Source organism: Symphalangus syndactylus, chromosome 10, assembly GCF_028878055.3.
Source record: "Symphalangus syndactylus isolate Jambi chromosome 10, NHGRI_mSymSyn1-v2.1_pri, whole genome shotgun sequence".
NCBI lineage: Eukaryota > Metazoa > Chordata > Mammalia > Primates > Hylobatidae > Symphalangus > Symphalangus syndactylus.
The window spans coordinates 24835536-24855073 of NC_072432.2; the positions used below are offsets into that span (position 1 = coordinate 24835536).

Here is a 19538-nt window from a genome sequence, read left to right on the forward strand (position 1 = left end):
TAAAAAAAATGTTTTCTACTGAAAAACATTAATGTTTTGATTTTTTCCAGGTATTCCAACATCTCATTTTTTAGGATCACTGGTAGTAAACTCTTAACTCTATATAATTCTTGATTTTTTCCTTCCAGTGGAAACATACACTCAGAGATGGGAATGCTTATGGCTTGAAATGCACATAGCTTGAAATGCACTGCAAGAATACGTTTTAACCTCTTAGTGCTCAACAATATTAATAGAATTTTAATCTTATATTTTACATCATAAGAGGAATATATTATTGCATAGCTGAAATGATACTCTTATATTACTTGTTAAAGAAATTTTTATACTTGCCTTTATATATTTTAAAGGCAACAAGAGAACTGTCAATGAATTAACTAAGTATCTTCAAGGTAATATTCAAAACTCCATAACATTTTAAAGATCCAAAGTAATTGAATGATATCATTCAAAGTTACTTGGGGGATTTTACAAATGGGAAAATAGAAATAAGGCCTGTTGGCTCTCAGTTGAGTGACTATTCTGCTACTCTAGAGTAGTTGGAAATAAATAAATAAATAAATAAACACAATAAGTGTTGACTTGTTTGGTCACGAAGCGGCATCGTTGTCTGGGGCAAATACCTGAGGTTCATTGTCTCATGCCCGAGAAATTGTGGATGCAGACACACAAGAAGTGAGTTTAAGGGTGGAGGTTTAATAGGCGAAAGAAAGAGAGAGAAGAATAGCACTCTTTCTTGCAGAGAGAGAGGGGCTCCCAAGTGGGACTTCTAGTTTTGTGATGAAATGCACCAGATTTCATAGATAAGCTTGAGGAGGCAGTGTCTGATTTACACAGGGCCCAAGAGATTGTGTGGACCAGGTGTGACATTTACATAGCACATGAAGAAGCTGGTCATCCCACCCTAATCTTTTATTATGCAGATGGAGTCTCTACCTGGCCATCACCATGTTGTCTGTTCATTATTGTACACATGGTTGACAAAAGGAAATTTGGAGCTGCCATGTTGAACATGCCTGGCTCCCAAGTAACCCTTTTCTGTTGGCACAGTTGCCGGCATTCACCTGTGCAAGCTTCTAGTTTCCCTTTCTATGTCTGCAGCTGAATTTTACAGGCTGCTCTTTGTGGGAAAGGAAATGATTTGGGGGCTGCTTTTATTAAAAGGGAAATCTTACCAAGGACTCTCTGGCCCTAACATTTTCAAACTCCATCAAAATAAATCAACTTTATCACACAGTATAGCCAATTAAACACATATCCTTACTGCGCATTATTGTTTTGAACAGATAAGCGAATGCTTTAATGCAAATCCTAAGCAAAAGCTCTCTGAACAAAGGAAATAATCATCTCCCAAGACAAAAGTAAGATGCTCAGTTGAACCTGCCTCCTTTTGCCATTCCCTATCAGATATATATGACATTGATGCTTTATTGTAAAGATTTCATTTTACACCTCACCTTCAGTAGAGTGGAGATAAGCTAGGAGCAATGTGTGCACTCCCTTCTCAATATAGCAATTAGAAAATATTAAGTAAGACTAAACCCATAACATATCTCATCAATCATGGTTTTTTTCAAGTTAAGAGTTAAAATTCAACACGTGAAAAGGTATCCTTAATGAAGGGCCCCTTTTTAATGAGGATTACAGTTTCCTAGTCTGATTTCTTTTCTTTCGTTGCAATTTTATATCTCATACTAAGTTTACCTTTCTCAAAAAGAGCATTTATTATTTCAGTACTCCTTATTGCTTTGACCTGATTCTGATTTGTTTACCTTTGCTTTCTGCCTCATTTCATCACGTACCATGGGCCTCCTTGTCTATATAACAACCAGTAAATTACTTCGTTAGCTGTGTTTATGTAGAGTATCAAAGTCACCAAATACATCACATTTCAGAAATTATCTTGGGCAATGACAATAATTATCACACAGGCTATTTATCCTCTGAATGTTTTTCAATGGTTGAGAGCTTTTTTAGCAACCATTCTTAACTGTAAAATATTCTAAGAATCATTTTACCCAAAATATTTTAAATTCATTAAATGTAGGAATTAGCCTAGTACAAATAGCATCTTTAGAATGTATTTGGTGTTTCAAATATCCACCTATTCTCACCACAATGGTGAAGCCAGCCCAAGCTGTTTTACCAAATTTAAACACAGTTCCATAAAATACTATTTGATCACTCAAAAGATATCTAGGTTTTGTGCTAGTATTGAGTATATAGTGACGATTATAATACAATTTCTTCCTTTAAGGATTCTTCATTTTCTTTCAGAATGGGCATGCTTAGTTTATCTGTTAGAGAGTAAAAAAATGAAATAGAAGATGCACCATTGGGCTGGGCACGGTGGCTCACGCTTGTAATCCCAGCACTTTGGGAGGCCGAGGCGGGCGGATCACAAGGTCAGGAGATCGAGACCACGGTGAAACTCCGTCTCTACTAAAAATACAAAAAATTAGCCGGGCGTGGTGGCGGGCGCCTGTAGTCCCAGCTACTCGGAGAGGCTGAGGCAGGAGAATGGCGCGAACCCGGGAGGCGGAGCTTGCAGTGAGCCGAGATTGCGCCACTGCACTCCAGCCTGGGAGACAGAGCAAGACTCTGTCTCAAAAAAAAAAAAAAAAAGAAAGAAAAAAAAGATGCACCATTGGATAGCATTTCAATATGATTTGCTGTAATTAGGATATCTGGAGCCCCAGGAGAGCCAGATGGATAGATGGGTCTGAGGCAGGTCAGATAATTCTTCATGGAAGGAACAGCACCTAAGGTGTGAGTTATAGGAGTCCATATTTGAGTCAGATGAGAGAACATATGGATTTTGTTGGCTAAGGGTAAAGGCTGTGGTGCTAAAGCATGAATTCTGGCCTGGCTATTAAGTAACTACATGAAATTAGGTAAGTGAAATAAGAATTCTAGTACCTGCTTCAGAAGCTGTTTTGAGAATTACATGAGTTAATATATTAATATGTAATGTGCTTAAATTGAATGAGGCACATATAAGTTCTCCATAAGTGCTAGTATCACATCATCATCATCACATCCTTATCATATCAGGCTACTGCTATAACAAAATAGATCCAAAAAAAAACATAATCCCGGGAGTTTATCTCCTATCCACTTTACAGCAGTTGTCGTGTAAACAGATTGGTGGGGTGGCTTTTCTATTGAATTTACTCAGGGACCCAGGCCTTCAATCCGTGGTCTTCAAGGTCAATCCCACTGATCATGACTTTTCCATCCACGTGGAGAGGTACAGAACATGGGGAACAGTATGTGGAAGTCTGTATGGCCTTACCTGGATGTGTGCACATTACTTCTACTCACATTCCATGGGTTGGAACTCAACCTCATGATCTCACCTAGTAGCAAAAGGAGCTGATAAAGTGCCTGTGTGAGCAGCCACATCCCAGAAACAAGCATGTGCTATAGAAACGTGACCACAGGACCTGAAATAGCCACCCTTCACCACCACGTGGCTGAAGAGGGACGAGTGTGTGAAAGAAGATGGTGTACATCTCTGGACCATACATGGATGATTATCATGAGATTGCTCATGAGTCAAGGAGTAGAGAATGATAAATTAGGAGGCAAAGAAAGAAGATAGTGTGTGAATTTTTAATCCTGTTTAGTGTGTCTGATATGTTGCAGAGAAATCTCACAGAAAATGCACAGTAAGTGTTTAGATCTCAGCAAAAGGAACAGGTTGCGATTGTAGACATCGGGCCATCAGCCTCCAGATAGCAGTTAAAATGAAGTGGGACTACCAAGGAAAATCATCTGGAGTCACAGTTTGTTTTTCTAGCGTTTAAAAGTCCAGACTGGAAAAGGAACCAAGAAAGGAGAGGGAAGGTTGAGACATTGACAGAGTACCAGGAATATCATACCAAAGAGCTTAAGGAATTGACGTTTCAAAGTGGAAGGCATTTTCAGCATATCAACAGCAGCAATAAATCCAGAATGGGAAGGGTTGACGTTTATCTTAGAATGGTAATTAGGACATCATTAGATATCTAAGCAAGGGTTCTTTTAGTGCAGTAATAGAAATTGCTAAGAGGCAAGGAGTGAATGATGACTTCTGAATCACTAAAGCACTGAAAATGTTTCTTTTTGCATAAGAGCATAGTGGTCCTTGTTAGGTGTACCTGTTCTGAGTTTTTGTTCTTGTGTTGGTTTAATTTCTTGTTATCTCTTCTTCCTTCTTTCTAGGCCTTCTAAACAGGCTTTTTTTTTTTTTTTGGTCTGAAACTTTAAACCAGTCATTTGAAGTATGCATAGCCTACGGTTCAGCAATCAATTGTTCTAAAATTGTATGAAGAATTCATTTTAAAAACTGGATATTTAAAATATGTCCGTGCACAAAATATTAAAGATAAAATGAGTTTCATGTCAGAAAAGAGAGCTTGGTGTATATATATATACACATACGTACAGGTGTATATACACGTACGTACAGGTGTATATACACGTATGTACACGTACGTACATGTGTATATACACGTGTACGTACGTGTATATACACATATGCATATGTGTATATACACATGCATATGTGTGTATATACTTTTCTTTCAAACAAGTATACGTACAGTTTATGAAGTCATCTTTTTATTTAAAATATGAAAAGTCAAACTTCAGGAAATACTCCTTTCAGCATGCACCTTGCCTCTGTGTATTGCCAGTGAAATCACGTGTTAAAATATTTTTCTAAACTGTTTCTATGCACTAATACATGGTCCAGTAACTCTGATAACACCTCTGATAATTTTGATGCAAACTGAAGTTTGCTGTCACTGAGATCACTAAGGTTACAGTTTCAGACATGTTGCTATTAATTGCCTGATATGTGCATCGACCTTTAAACCTAATTCTTTTGAACTTAAGATAGACTTAAATTATCATGGTGAATCGAAAATATTCTATTATGTGTATGTTTTAGACATTTGAAAATACTGGTCATGTGATATCAAATCATTGGTAGTGTTGAGATGTCCTTTTATTTGCAAACTTGCCTGTGATAGTTCCTTCTAGAATAAGAGAGCAACCAAGTGAAATAGGTAGTTCATCTGTGAAGAGACGTCTGGGTGCATGATCTTCCTAAAATCTATGTCCCCTTTATTTTCTCTAATGTTGTTCTTCCTTCATGTAAGCATGAATCTTCTAGTCATATTTATTTGCAATAGGTTGCAAAACTTGATTGATAAGGAAACTGAGAAGAATGGAATTTTATAAATAAGGAAACTCAAAAAGGAATCGATCCCTTTCTATTGAGTGTCTGGCCTATTAATTCTACTTGGTTAAATGACCAGCTAGGATGGTAGGTAATTCGAAAGGTCATCAACAATTTATATTAACACACCAATATAAGCTAGGGCTGCTTTTATTGTCTTCTGACAGCAACTCATAAATATATTCAATTATATCACTAAATATACTGTTTTACTAATAACTTTTCATCACTGGATCATAAATTCCTCGAAGGTGAGAGCTATCTCAATATTTTGCATAGTGTCTGATAGTTGCTCAATACGTGTTTTTGGCGTGAATAAATGGAAGGTTCTAAATTGTTGGCATCACTAGATGTAAACACACTGTACTTTGTATGAGAAAGTGATTATTCTTATTATTCTCATTTAGAAATCACATTAAATGATTTATCGAAGATTACAGCTTTTATAAGAACTGGGGTTCAAATCATTATCTTGGTCTACATATTTGCACTCCTCAATAGCAATCAGTGTTTACTCTCCAGAATTACCAGGTCTAACTAGAGGTTAACTTTTGCTTGTAAATTCAAAACTTTTGAAACATGCCTACCATAAGAACTGTCCAAAGATAATTTATCAACAAGTCAAAACACATAGATGACAAGGAAAATTCATGCATTAAAAAGCTAAAAAAAAATCAAACAAAAAAATAGTTCTATAGAAAATTTTCTGGAAGTCCTAACCAGAGCAATGAGGGAAGAGAAAGAAATAAAAGGTATCCAAATAGGGTAAGAAGTCAAACTATCTCTCTTCACTGATGATAGGATTCTATACCTAGAAAGCCCGAAAGACTCTTCCAGAAGGCCCCTGTAACTGATCCACAACAAAACACAAAAAATAGTAGCATTTCTATACACTAATAAGGTTCAAGCTGAGACCTAAGTAAAGAGCACAATCCCATTTACAACAGCCACATGCACACACACACACACACACACTCACACAAAAACACAAACACTTAGGAATATATCTAACCAAGGAGGTGAAAGATATCTACAAGAAGAACTATAAAACGCTGCTGAAAGTAATTATAAATAACACAAAAAATGGAAAAACTTTCCATGTTCATGGGTTGGAAGAATCAGTCTCATTAAAATGGCCATACTGCCCAAATCATTCAGCAGATTCAATGCTATTCCTATCAAACAACTAATACCATTTTTCACAAAATTAGAAAACACTATCCTAAAATCCATATGGAACCGTAAAAGAGCCCAAATAGCCAGAGTAATCCTAAGCACAAAGAACAAAGCTAGAGTCATCACACTACATTACTTCAAACTATATTATAAGGCTACATTAACCAAAACAGCATGGTACTGGTACAAAAAATAGACACATAGACCAATGGAACAGAACCCAAAAATAAGGCCACACATCTTTTACAAAAATTAACTCAAAATGGATTAAAGATTTAATGGAAGACCTCAAACTATAAGAATCCTGGAAAAAAAACCTAGGAAACACCATTTTTGACATTGACTTTGGGAAATAATTTATGACTAAGTCCTCAAAAGCAATTGCAACAAAAAAATTGACAAATGGAACCTAATGAAACTAAAGAGCTTCTGCACAGCAAAAGAAACTATCAACAGAGTCAACAGACAATTTACAGAATGACAGAAAACATTCACAGACTATGCATGTAACAAAGGTCTAATATTCAGAATCTGTAAGCAACTGAAGTTGATAAGCAAAAAACCCCATTAAAAAGTGGGCAAAGGACATGAACAGCCACTTCTCAAAAGAAGACATACATAGGGCCAACGAACATGAAAAATGTTCCACATCACCAGCCTTCAGAGAAATGCAAATTAAAGCCACAATGAGATACCATTTCACATTAGTCAGAATCCTTACTATTAGAAAGCCAAAAAATAACAGATGCTGGCGAGGTAATGCTTATACACTGCTGGTGGAAATACAAATTTGTTCAGCCACTGTGGAAAGCAGTTTGGAGATTTCTCGAACTTAGCATTAACATTCAACTCAGCAATCCCATTACTGGATATATATTCAAAAGAAAATATTTCTACTAAAAAAATGATGCATGCGTGCATATGCTCTTCATAGCACCATTCTCAATAGCAAAGATATGGAATCAACCTAGGTGCCCATCAACAGTGGATTGAATAAATAAAATGTACGTATTATACACTATGGAATACTACACAGCCATAAAAGGAATGACATATCCTTTGCAGCAACATGGATTGTAGCTGAAGACCATTATCCTAAGTGAATTAACACAGGAACAGAAAACCAAGTACCACATCTTCTCACTTAACACAAGGGCTAAACCTTGGGTGCTCATGGACATAAAGATGGCAACAGTAAACACTGGAAACTACTGACCAGAGAAGGGAGGGAGGAGGGCAAAGATTGACATGCTAACTTTTGTGACAAGCTCGCTACCTAGGTGACAGGATTATTTGTATCTCAAATCTCAGCATCACACAATATACCCATGTGACAAACCTGTGCCATGTACCCTGTGAAACTAAAATAAAATTGAAATTATAAAAATAAATAAAAGTTTTCTAGCTACTAAAATGCATTTTAATATTTCTGTTTTAATTAATGCACCCAGATGTTCATGCGTATTTACTTGTATGTGAACATGAAAAAGAGAGTGCTTGTGTCAGTTTTCGGTTTTTTAAAGAATAAATTTACTATTAGACAATATGCAATTAGCATAAAGTTTGTCTTAAATAAGAAGTATTATTTGCAGAAAATTGATTTATGGGGTTTTCATGAGGTTATTTTTATAATTCATGGCAAAATAGCAACAGTTTTTTAAAATATTAATTTTATATTACAAATTGGACTACAGAAAAATTAATGAAGCTATAGAATATGCTTCCCACTCACTGGAAACATTTGAAAATACTTTCTAAAAGCATAATAGTATATATTGGCAGAGATATTGTTAAAAGGGAACATTTATACACTGCTGTTGGGAATGTAAACTAATACAACCTCTACGGAAAACAATGTGGAGATTTCTCAAAGTACTAAAGGTAGATGTACCATTTGATCCAGCAATCCCATTACTGGGTATCTACCCAAAGGAAAAGAAGGCGTTATTTACAAAAGATACCTCCACGTGTGCTTTTATCAACAGCACAATTCACAATTGCAAAGATACGGAATCAACCTAAGAGCTCATCAACCCATGAATGGATAAGGAAAATGTGGTATATATACACCATTAAATACTACTCAACCATACAAAATAATGAAATAAGGTCTTTTGCAGCAACTTGGTTGGAACTGGAAGCCACTGTCCTAAGCGAAGTAACTCAGGAATGGAAAACCAAATACTGCATGTTCTCACTTAAAAGTTGGAGCTAAGCTGTGGATATATGGAGTGGTACACAGAGTGGTATAAAGAACATTGGAAACTCAGAAAGAGGGAGGCTGAGAGAGTAGGTCGAGGGATGAAAAACTACCTGATGAGTATAATGTACGTACTCTATTTGTATTATAATTGCACTAAAATCCTAGACTTTATCACTATACAATTCATCATGTAACCAAAACCATTTCCACCCCTAAACCTATGAAAATTAAAAATATTTTTAAAATAATAAAGAAGGCCAGGCACGGTGGCTCACACCTGTAATCCCAGCACTTTGGGAGGCTGAGGCGGGCAGATCACAAGGTCAGGAGATCGAGACCATTCTGGCTAACAGGGTGAAACGCAGTGTCTACTAAAAATACAAAAAATTAGCTGGGCGTGGTGGCGGGTGCCTGTAGTCCCAGCTACTCAGGAGGCTGAGGCAGGAGATGGCGTGAACCCAGGAGGTGGAGCTTGCAGCTTGCAGTGAGCCCAGATCGCACCACTGCACTCCAGCCTGGGCGACAGAGGAAGACTCTGTCTCAAAAAAAAAAAAAAAAAAAAAAAAAAAAAAAAAAAAATATATATATATATATATATATATAAAAAAATAATAAATCAGTGTAGCTTTTTAAAAAAGCAATTAATTTTATTGATAGATATCAAAGGCCCTAAAAGACACAAATCCATCGACACATTTTTATACCCAATAATGGCGTGTTAGGAGTCTGTCTTACATAACTACTTCCAATTATGAAGAAGCTAAATATAGTTTTGTTTAAATGTAAAATAATGAAACAACTCTATAATGAATAATAATGGAATAGTTAACTAAATTAGGGGTATATTCAGTTTTCTTTATATTTTATAGATAATAGTGATGACTGTGAAAATCAGACAAAATATGATATGATAAATATAAAAAGGTACAGAAAATATTGTGTATATGTTATCATTACAAGTATTTAACCTAGTTACAAAAATATTTAAAAAGAAAAATGCGACAAAATGTTAAAGACATTGTGTAAAGAAGGAGAGATTGTTTTTTGTTTTTTTTCTACATTATTATGTATTTAAACTCTTATCATAATAAAATATGTTTTAGAAGCTCAGAGGTTTCCGTTTATCGCATTAAATCAAATGTCAGTCTGCATTTTCAGAACCAAAAGACGTAGTTTCTCCAATACTTCACAGAACAACATACCTTTGTAAGTCTGATCAGTTTTTTTAACTCCTGCTCACTCATGAACATCTTTGAGTCTTTGATAGTTAAAATTCTTTGTTGTGATCTAAGCTCCTTTCATGCCTTCAATGCATCTAGATGTTTACTTGCTTAGGACTTTTCTTAGATATGTTTCCTGACTCACTGTATTCCATGGGAAAGTTCTCTTTTACTTGGAATTTCACTAGGTCTTCCATACATATATAGCAGCCTTAGAAACCCTAATTGTTTCTTTCCAGTTGATTCCAAAGCTGAATATGTGGATTTGTCAACTAAATAACATGGTCTTCAAAAGCAGGGATTATGCCCATTTTAATATTCTTCATGTGGTTACATGAAAAATAAAGGTGCTTAGAAATGCATGTCCATATGAAACTTGCCGTCTGGAATCTCAGAGCATATCAGCTTAAGAAAGTACTAAAACAACAAGTGTTTCTTCATAAATATTATCTATAGAATGATTATATCTAGTTCAGTGTAATGAGCTCTGTGTACAAAATGATTTTAATCCAAATTGAAATTTATAGGATCGAGGATTTGTAAGTTCTGTTTCAAAGTAAAATGAAACTAGTTTTCAATTGATGTCACTTTCAGGTTGGTGAGAGTTTGTTTAGATCTACAGTAGATTAGTCCTACATATACCTTATGTTCTTACTGGATTAAATTTTCTTTTCTTATGGCTGCATTATTTTCCACGGCCTTCATAGGATCTTCCAGTTTCTCATGCTTTAGTTAGGTCTTTAGATCTCTATTTGTCAGTCTTTTACTAGCAAAATAAATATTCTAGTTTTTTCATATGCCATAATCTGCTGGCCAGGTTATTTTCAACTTTTATTGTGAGCACCAATGTTCTATCCATTCTTGTATCATCAAATATAGAATATGTGAGATATCTTTCATTTCATATATTTGACAACCAGGTGAATAGTTATTGCCTTTATCATTACCATTTTGGCTGAATAAAAAATATAAAATGGCTAAACACATGCAAAATAGTCTTTCATTAAAAAAATCAATCTTTTCAATTTACTGTATTTTTAAAAAAGATATGTGAGGCTGTTTTTTATTTGTTTTTTTTTTTCTTTGGACACCTAATATTTCATAGATATTCTAGTCATTGTTCAGTTTACTGCAATTCAAAGCATCACTTTATTTCTCTTCATGGCTTTGCTATTCTATATTATCAAAGAAAATAAGCCTTATTTAGAGATGTAGCCTATTTTAGCCATTTTTTAAAAATAAAAACCAAAGAACCAACTATTTAGAGTGACGTCAAAGCACATTTCCCCTGTGGAGTAATTATATGGCTTTACATCCTATGGCATGGAAAAATAATCTCAAATGCATAGACTTGCATATGGAAAAAATGTCCACATACTGCCCTAGGGTTAACTGTAAATTCTCACTAGTGTTAATTAAAATTATGTGGCAAAGTTCCTAAACTACCCAGTAAACATGACCTTTAAGTCTTCATCTTGTTAATGCCCGTAATTGGACCATTTGCTGTTGTCTTAGATGTTCTTTCTTCAGTCTTCGTATTTGTATACACCAAATTTTACTGGTAAATTGTTTTTGGATATCATACAGGTTTTAGCTATTGTATTATGGGCATAATCCAAAGACTCTGGATATGCACTTTTAGTCAAGTCTGTAGAGTTGTATTTCTTTTTATTCGTGGAAGTACTGCCTAATTGTTAGTAAATTACCTCCACCTCAGGTACATCACCTCTGAACCTATAATCACCTATGTAACAAAGGAACTGCTGAATTTTATTTAATTTGTGGAAGTTGATAAAAAAATTGTAAACCTTTAATATAAGTCACTATGAATCTGTGAAGTATTATAATTTGACTACATATCTGACTAAATAATATTTAAATATAACAATTCCTCTAAAAATTCTATGTCAGTTCACTTTTCTAAGCCCCCTTTAGATGAAACCATTGTTTCTGAAATTATGGTAACCAAGATTTATAAAGAGCCAACTATATATCAGGTTCTATGTGAGGCCCAAGAGAACACGATAAAAACTTCTGGTTCCAAGGAGCTTGGAGTCTGGCTGTTTATACAGCCAGCCATGTATAAATAGCTCTTATATATGATGATACTCATTGTAATATCGGAATAAAAGGGTACTTAGGTGGCATGAAACAGACGTGTCTCACCTGGGGCAAAGATGGCAGTGAGAAGGCAAGACAAAAGAGAGAGAGAGAAGTCATTTCATTGAATCATAAGTTTGGGCAGCGGGCACCTGGGGCTCTGGAGGGAATAGTCAGGGCAGACAGGAAGTAGCTCCTGTGAGTGCATGAAAAAACGAAGAGCCAGGGACAGATTTGTGAAACCTTCAGTCATAGGATATAGACCAATTGCAGTTACTTCAGAGTCACAGAAAATGAGCCTGGAAAACTAAGCTGGAACCAACGACAATGGATTTTTAATGTCTTCATTGGGGGTTTGGATTTATGTACTAGGTAATGATCAGCCTCAGTCCCCACCTGTGCAAGGATGGAAAGGTGTGTGGCCATGCAAAGAAGTCAAATGTCATGAATGACCTTCCTGCAGAGTTAGGATTTTTGTTAAGAATACTTTGCATTTTCTAAGAAGTAGTGTGGGATATTACATGGGTTATTAAGATCCCGTGTACTGAAAAAAGTTAGTGGTGAGGAGGAGAAGGCGGGCTCCCAATTCGGTTCCATCCGGTTCTCCCACCATCCCCCGCCAGGGGTCTCAGCAGCTCAAAGGGCTGGAGGAGCGGCAGCGCCAGGCACCGCGCACGCGCCCTTCCGGAGCCAGAATGCCCAAGAGGAAGGTCAGCTCCGCTGAAGGGGCCGCCAAAGGAAGAGCCTAACAGGAGGTCGGCGCTGTTGTCAGGTAAACCTGGTCCTGCAAAAGTGGAGGTGAAGCCGAAAAAAGCAGCAGCGAAGGATACATCTTCAGACAAAAAAGCACAAACAAAAGGGAAAAGGGGAGCAAAGGGAAAACAGGCCTAAGCGGCTAAGAAAGTGGAGTTACCTGCAGCAAACAGGGAAACGAAAACTGAGGAGAGTCCCGCCTCTGATGAAGCAGGAAAGTAGCCAAGTCTGATTAATACTACGCACCATGTCTTATCAGTGGTCCCTGTCTCCTTTCTTGTACAATCCAGGGGAATATTTTTATCAACTATTTTGTAAATGCAAGTTGTTTAGTAGCAGCTCCAGAAACATTTTTAAGAAGAAGGGAATCCCATCTCATCCTATGTTTTAAGTGTAAATGGTTTTTTTTAAGAGGTGAAACCATTCGCTGGTTGTTTATTTTTTGGTACAACCAGAGAATAGTGTGGGATATTGAATTATGGGATGCTTTGACGGTCTTGGGTGTCAGCTTAACATTCCATAGATGGGGGTTAGTTTTTATATCTTATAATACAAAGCATATTAAATGGCAATATGGAGTCACAATCCTGAACCTAATGTCCTTAACATTTTAAATTACTTCTATTCTCATGTTGTTTTGTAGTAGAATCGTTTCCTAAAGAAAACTACTCCTTGATCGTGGCTCTCCCTGTCAGAATTGTGGGCGCTCTCTAGCCTCTTTGGTTGTGATAGTCCTCTTTTCCTAATAACTTTGTTACTGTGCTGTGAAAGTTCAAAAATTTGAATATGTAGTATACATGCTATTCAGCTGTAAATTGGTGGGATGTAGGTAACAGCTTAACATGTGAAGATACTGGTACTTGATAGCCTCTTAAGGAAAATTTGCTTCCAAATTTTGAGCTGGAAAGTCACTGGAATCACTTTAAAAAAGAAATACAGTATATAGGTTTTTAGATTTTTGGTACATGTGATAAGAATTGTGTACATATTGAAATGTCTGTACTGATCCTCAACCAATACAATCTCAATTATGAAAGAAAAAATATCTTTTTATCTTTTTTTCCTTTGTCCATTTAAAATGTTTGATTTTTCTTTTTAAATTAGGTTGTGATGTGCCACGGAAATAGGCAATGTTGGCAAAACAATGTCTGTTACAATAAAATACATTAGACATTTAAATAATCTTAAAAACCATGTGAAGGGACATAAACCCGGTCGATTAAATCTGGAACCATGTTTTCTGCACAAGCGAGTACAGGCATACCTCTTGTTAAAACTGATGTAAACAGTCATACCTCTCTTTAAAACTGATGTAAACAGAAGAAGCCAAGTGGGGCGGGGGGTGGGGGTGGCAGGGTTAGGGGGGTGAAGGTAGAGTGGGGGTGCAGTGAAGGGAGGCTGAGGTGGGTGAGGGAAATGGCAAATGAAAACAACACTAACTGAGGTAGCAGGACTGTACTCAGGGCAGAAAAATTGACTTAAGAATGAAAATTAGACTGCTATCAAATTCAGATCATCACGCAAAAGACACAATACATGCTATTTTGTTTTAGAAAAAGAGAAAAAAACACACACCTTCATTTCCTAAAGTCTGCTGCCAATTAATTTTCTGACAATGTCTGCTGGCTTGACTTTTTATACGAGGATGAGTATTAAACACTGTCCATACTTTTTCATCTACAAAAAAATTTGCATAAAATGTGTTCTCTGTACTTGTCAATGGACACTTTAATTATGTGTATAAAAAAGGAAAATCTTGCCCCATGGGAGTCAGAAAAAGCAAAATAAAATTTAGAGTATGAAACCTCCACCAGCCAGTATGTTCATGTGAAAATTCAGTAGAAATAGACAGTTGCTTTAACCAATAAAGTTAACATCTTCTTTATGTAAAATTGTCAGTCAAGACAGGAACATATCACTAAAATTAGCGTCTGTGCTATAGACTCAGGTCACCAGGGGCATTATGAGCAACACAAGTGGCCAGGAAATCTCATCGGTGCATGCTGTCAACGAGCAGGATTTGGTGGCAGGCTGCACACACCTTTTACCAGGTTCTAGGTACTTGTGGGCCACAAATTTGAGTGTCTCATCCATGAGAATCATGGGCAAGGAGATTTTCAGCACCATCAAAGTACATAAAAGGTATTTCTGAAGTAGAATCTATATAACTTGCTGAACCATTGAAGGCGGGACTGAGAAAGAGGAAGTTGGGGAAGTCCACCTTAGGCAACTGTTGAAATCCTTAACTTGCTTACTAGTGTGAAATCTATAAAATACTTAAGAGTAATCTTCAAGTCTAATGAAAATATTGACTAAATACTGCTTTTGTTTTTTTGTTTTTCCCTAGTGGGAGAGATCTCTGAGATTTGTCCAGAAACCACTGATTTTTTGTGCCGGGACAAGAAGTGCATTGCATCCCACCTTGTTTGTGACTATAAGCCAGACTGCTTTGATAGGTCTGATGAAGCTCACTGTGGTAAGTTTATCTATCTGCTGTGTGGCAGCCAGTTCAGCAGAGATTTTCCTTTATGAGTAGAGTTAGATATTGGCATATTGGCACTGATGATGGAGAAGAAATATTATTTTCATGAGCTAGAGTAGATTTAGAATAGCCCAAATATTTCCCCAAATGTGTATACAAGTATCAAATACAAATGCAAATGGCAGCCCTTTCATATTCTTTACCCCTATACTGAGAACTGTAACAAGTCTATAGAAAATCATTTTACCGAAAAATAATCCCATTCTGTAATTAGGCACACTGTGTGTATGGTTAGAATTAAAGTTTCTAGGAACCGCAGTAGCAATGTGCTTTACTTTATTGGTCTTCGTTTTTTTTTTTTTTTTTTTCAACTTTTTTTCCCAAAAAAGTGTTGATTTTGTATACGCGGCTGAAAATGAGCACTTTTAATAAATACCAGTTTAGTAATTAATTTTATCAATTACATTGCACCAGAGAAAGAGGACTGGATGGGCCCCATTGGATTTTTATTCAAGCTTTAGTTCAAGCAGCGTTTTAAAACTTATATATATAAAACTAAGTATATAATTTTAAAATATGAGCAGATATTTAAATTCAAATGATTTTTTTCCATATATCGTATTGGAAAAAAAAGGATCTTTTTTCCATATATCTTACCTTTCCTGGAGAATATTGATACCATACCAGCTACCTGTTGCAGTTACCATTTGCTGCCTAACAAGCTACCCCAGAAGTTAGTGGCCTAGGCCACTGTTACATTTTGCTCACAATTTTTGGGGTCAGTAATTCAGGAAGGGCTCTTCTGGGCAGTTTGTCTCTGATGGCCTGAGTCGAACTGATAGGGTGGAACTGGATAATCACATCCAAGATGACTTCTTCTCTTGATACTCTTTGGTCTCTCTGTCTTACTAGAGATGGTGTCTCATCCTCCAGAGTACTCCATGTGGCTTGGGTTTTATATAACATGGCAGTCACAGGGTGGTAAGCCATTGTACACAGGGCTGGCTTTTACTAGAAAGTGTCCCCCGATCCTCAGGAAAAATAGTAACAGTTACTTTGATTTAGCCTCAGATGTTCCATAATGCCATACCTGATTCCTGCTAATGGGCAAGCGAATAACAAAGTCTAGACTAGACTTTCAATGGGAAAACAAAGTCTAGACTAGACTTTCAATGGGAAAACATCCCACATCAAATGTAGAGAAGGTTGTAGGGTGACCTTTCTGGAGACAAACTACCACACAAGCATATTTACATTTTTATTTTATAGCTCAATTTAATTTTTTATTTCTTAGGATCTTATACTGATGCTTCCAGTGGGCTCATTTTCTATTTAAAATTTTTAATATATTTTTAAAGTTTAAAAAGCTGTGGTAAAAAATACACAATAAAAAATTTACCATTTTAACCATTTAAAATGTATAATTTAATGGCATTAAGTACATTTGTATTGTTGTGCGACCACTGCCACCATCCATCTCTAGAACTGTTTTCATTCAAAAAAACTAAAACAGTACTAATTAAAGAGTAACACTCCATTTACCCCTTCCCCTACACCATGGTAACTACCCTTCTCCTTTCCATCTCTATAAAAGATCTTTCATTTCTATTCTAGGTACCTCATATAAGTGGAGTCATATAGTATTTTTCTTTTCTGTGACTGTCTTATGTCACTTACCATAATGTCTTCAAGGTTCATTTCTTATTTTAATTTTAAATGAAAGTATTTTTAAAAAGTCAAAACAATCAACACATCTTAAGACTTTATTACTAATACCATAGAATTATAGTATTAATTTTATAAAATATCGTGTATTTCTTTCACAGTATGTACATTCTCAAATAAAACTTATAGTGCACTGAGTAACACTTTCTAGTGTTATTTCTAGCTTCTTTTAAATTCAGCGGCCAGGCGCAGTGGCTCACACCTGTAGTCCCAGCACTTTGGGAGGCTGATGCGGGTGGATCACAAGGTCAGGAGTTCAAGACCAGCCTGGCCAACATGGTGAAACCCCATCTCTACTAAAAAAAAAAAAAAAAAAAAAAAATTAGCCGGGCCTGGTGGTGGACGCCTGTAATCCCAGCTACTCAGGAGGCTGAGGCAGAGAATTGCTTGAACCTGGCAGGTGGAGGTTGCAGTGAGCTGAGATTGCGCCACTGCACTCCAGCCTGGGCGACAGAGTGAGACTCGTCTCAAAAAAAAAAAAAAAAAAAAAAAAAAAAAAAAACACGAAAAAAGTGTATTTTTAAAAATACTGAGTGTAAGGAATTAATTTCAATGGAAGACTCTAAAACGTGTGAAATCACCATTTTCCCCACAAGATGTTCTAAGTAGGGCATTTAATAGTCACCCACGAAACAGTAAAACCTTGGACAAATTCAAGCCCGTAAACTGCAGCCAGCACTCAGGTGGAAGAGGAGCACACACATTCAGAGCATTAAGAGGGAGCACAGCTGCAACTGTGAGGAAATATAGAGGAGCCACATGATTAAGAGCCTACCTACTGACCACTGCACTTAGCACCACATGCTGGCTGGATTACACCCCAAATCTTCAACACCAAAGTACTTTGCTAACATACCCTCCATCAAACCAAAGGCAAGAAGTCAGCTACAAATGAAGACTCTGAACAAAGCCTCAGCCCTCTGGAAACATTCAGAAAAGAATTCTGATGACCGTACTCAATCTACACTGAAGTTAAAGGAACATTTGCACACAGGAATAAGAAAGAACCAGTGAGAGAACTCTGGCAACTCAAATGGCCAGAGTGTCTTCTGTTCTCCAAAGGACCATGCTAATTCTCCAGCAAGGGTTCTTAATCAGGTGAGATGGCTGAAATGGCACACATAGAATTCAGAATATGGGTAGGAACAAATATTATTGAGATTCAGGAGGACATTGAAACCCAATCCAAAGAAGCTAAGAATAACAATTAAGTTATGTAGGAGCTGACAGATGAAATACTCAGTATAAAAAAATAACCTAACTTACCTAATGGAGCTGAAAAACACACTACAAGAATTTTACAATGTAATCAGAAGTATTAGCACCAGAATAGAACAAGTTCAGGAAAGAATCACAGAGCTTGAAGACTAGCTTACTGAAATAACATAGACAAAAATAAAGAAAAAAGAATAAAAAGGAATGAAAAAATTCTCTGAGAAATATGGGATTATGTTAAGAGGCCAAATCTATGAATCACTGGTATCCTTGAAAGAGACAGGGAGAAAGCAAGCAACTTGAAAATTTGCTTTCTGGATATTGTTAATAAAAACTTTGCCAACCTCACTAAAGAGGCCAACATTCAAATTCAGGAAATGAAGAGAACCCCTGCAAGATATTACACATGAAGATCATCCACAAGACACATAATCATCACTTTTTTTTTTTTTTTTTTTTGTGAGATAGAGTCTTGCTCTGTCACCCAGGCTGGAGTGCAGTGGCACAATCTCAGCTCACTGCAACCTCCGCCTTCCAGGTTCAAGCAGTTCTCCTGCCTGTCCTTAGTAGCTGGGATTACAAGTGTCTACCACCACACCTAGCTAATTGTTCTATTTTTAGTAGAGATAGGGTGTTGCCATGTTGGCCAGGCTGGTCTGGAACTCCTGACCTCAAGTGATCTGCCTGCCTCGGCCTCCCAAAGTGCTGGGATTACAGGTATGAGCCACCACACCTGAGCATAATAATCACATTTCCCAAGGTCAAAATGAAAGAAAAAATGTTAAACGTAGCTAAAAAGAAAGGGCAGGCCACCTACAAAGGGAACCTCATGAGACTAACAGTGAATCTTTCAGCACTGAATCTTTTACCCTCTAAGCCAGAAGAAATTGGGGGCCTATATTCAACATTCTAAAAAAACAAAACAAAACAAAAAAATTCTGACAGAATACTTTATTACCCTCCTTGTTAATCACTACTTGAGACAGTATATTTTACAGAGTGCTGTCTTCAAAGCAGCCTGATTATATAATTCTTGATACATTAATACGGCTGAGTGAGACTGTTTAGGCATCTCTGAGATAATGGGATGCTAAATAAATTGTAAGGACATTAATTAATTTTGACCCTCTGGGAAAAACAAAATTCTTTATGAGAAGGCCAACAAATTCAATTAGCCTATGGTCTGTTTCTAAGCATCACAACATAGCTATTAATTAAAATTGTATTTATGCACCTTTGCACTTATTGTTATCAAGATGAAGAATTAGATACATAAGAGGGCCATTTTCAATTCCCATCACAGGGCTGTTTATGAGCCTTTTTGGAGACATTGATGAAGTTGCAGAGAGAAACAGCAAACATCAATCGACTCTCTGGTCTACACATTAATACTGTTTAGACTTAATGTATACAAGATTGAATGGCAAGAGAGACATT

General features: G+C 36.5%; 1 protein-coding gene and 1 pseudogene across 1 annotated transcript in view; both read left to right on the forward strand.

The window, feature by feature from the left end:
* Positions 1-19538, forward strand: part of MALRD1 (MAM and LDL receptor class A domain containing 1) — a 690246-nt gene that overhangs the window by 444498 nt on the left and 226210 nt on the right. The window contains exons 30-31 of the mRNA XM_063611006.1: positions 15027-15155; positions 16074-16142. Coding sequence (XP_063467076.1) covers positions 15027-15155; positions 16074-16142 — 198 coding nt within the window. The remainder of the gene's footprint in view (positions 1-15026; positions 15156-16073; positions 16143-19538) is intronic.
* Positions 12622-12901, forward strand: LOC134731675 (non-histone chromosomal protein HMG-14-like; annotated as a pseudogene).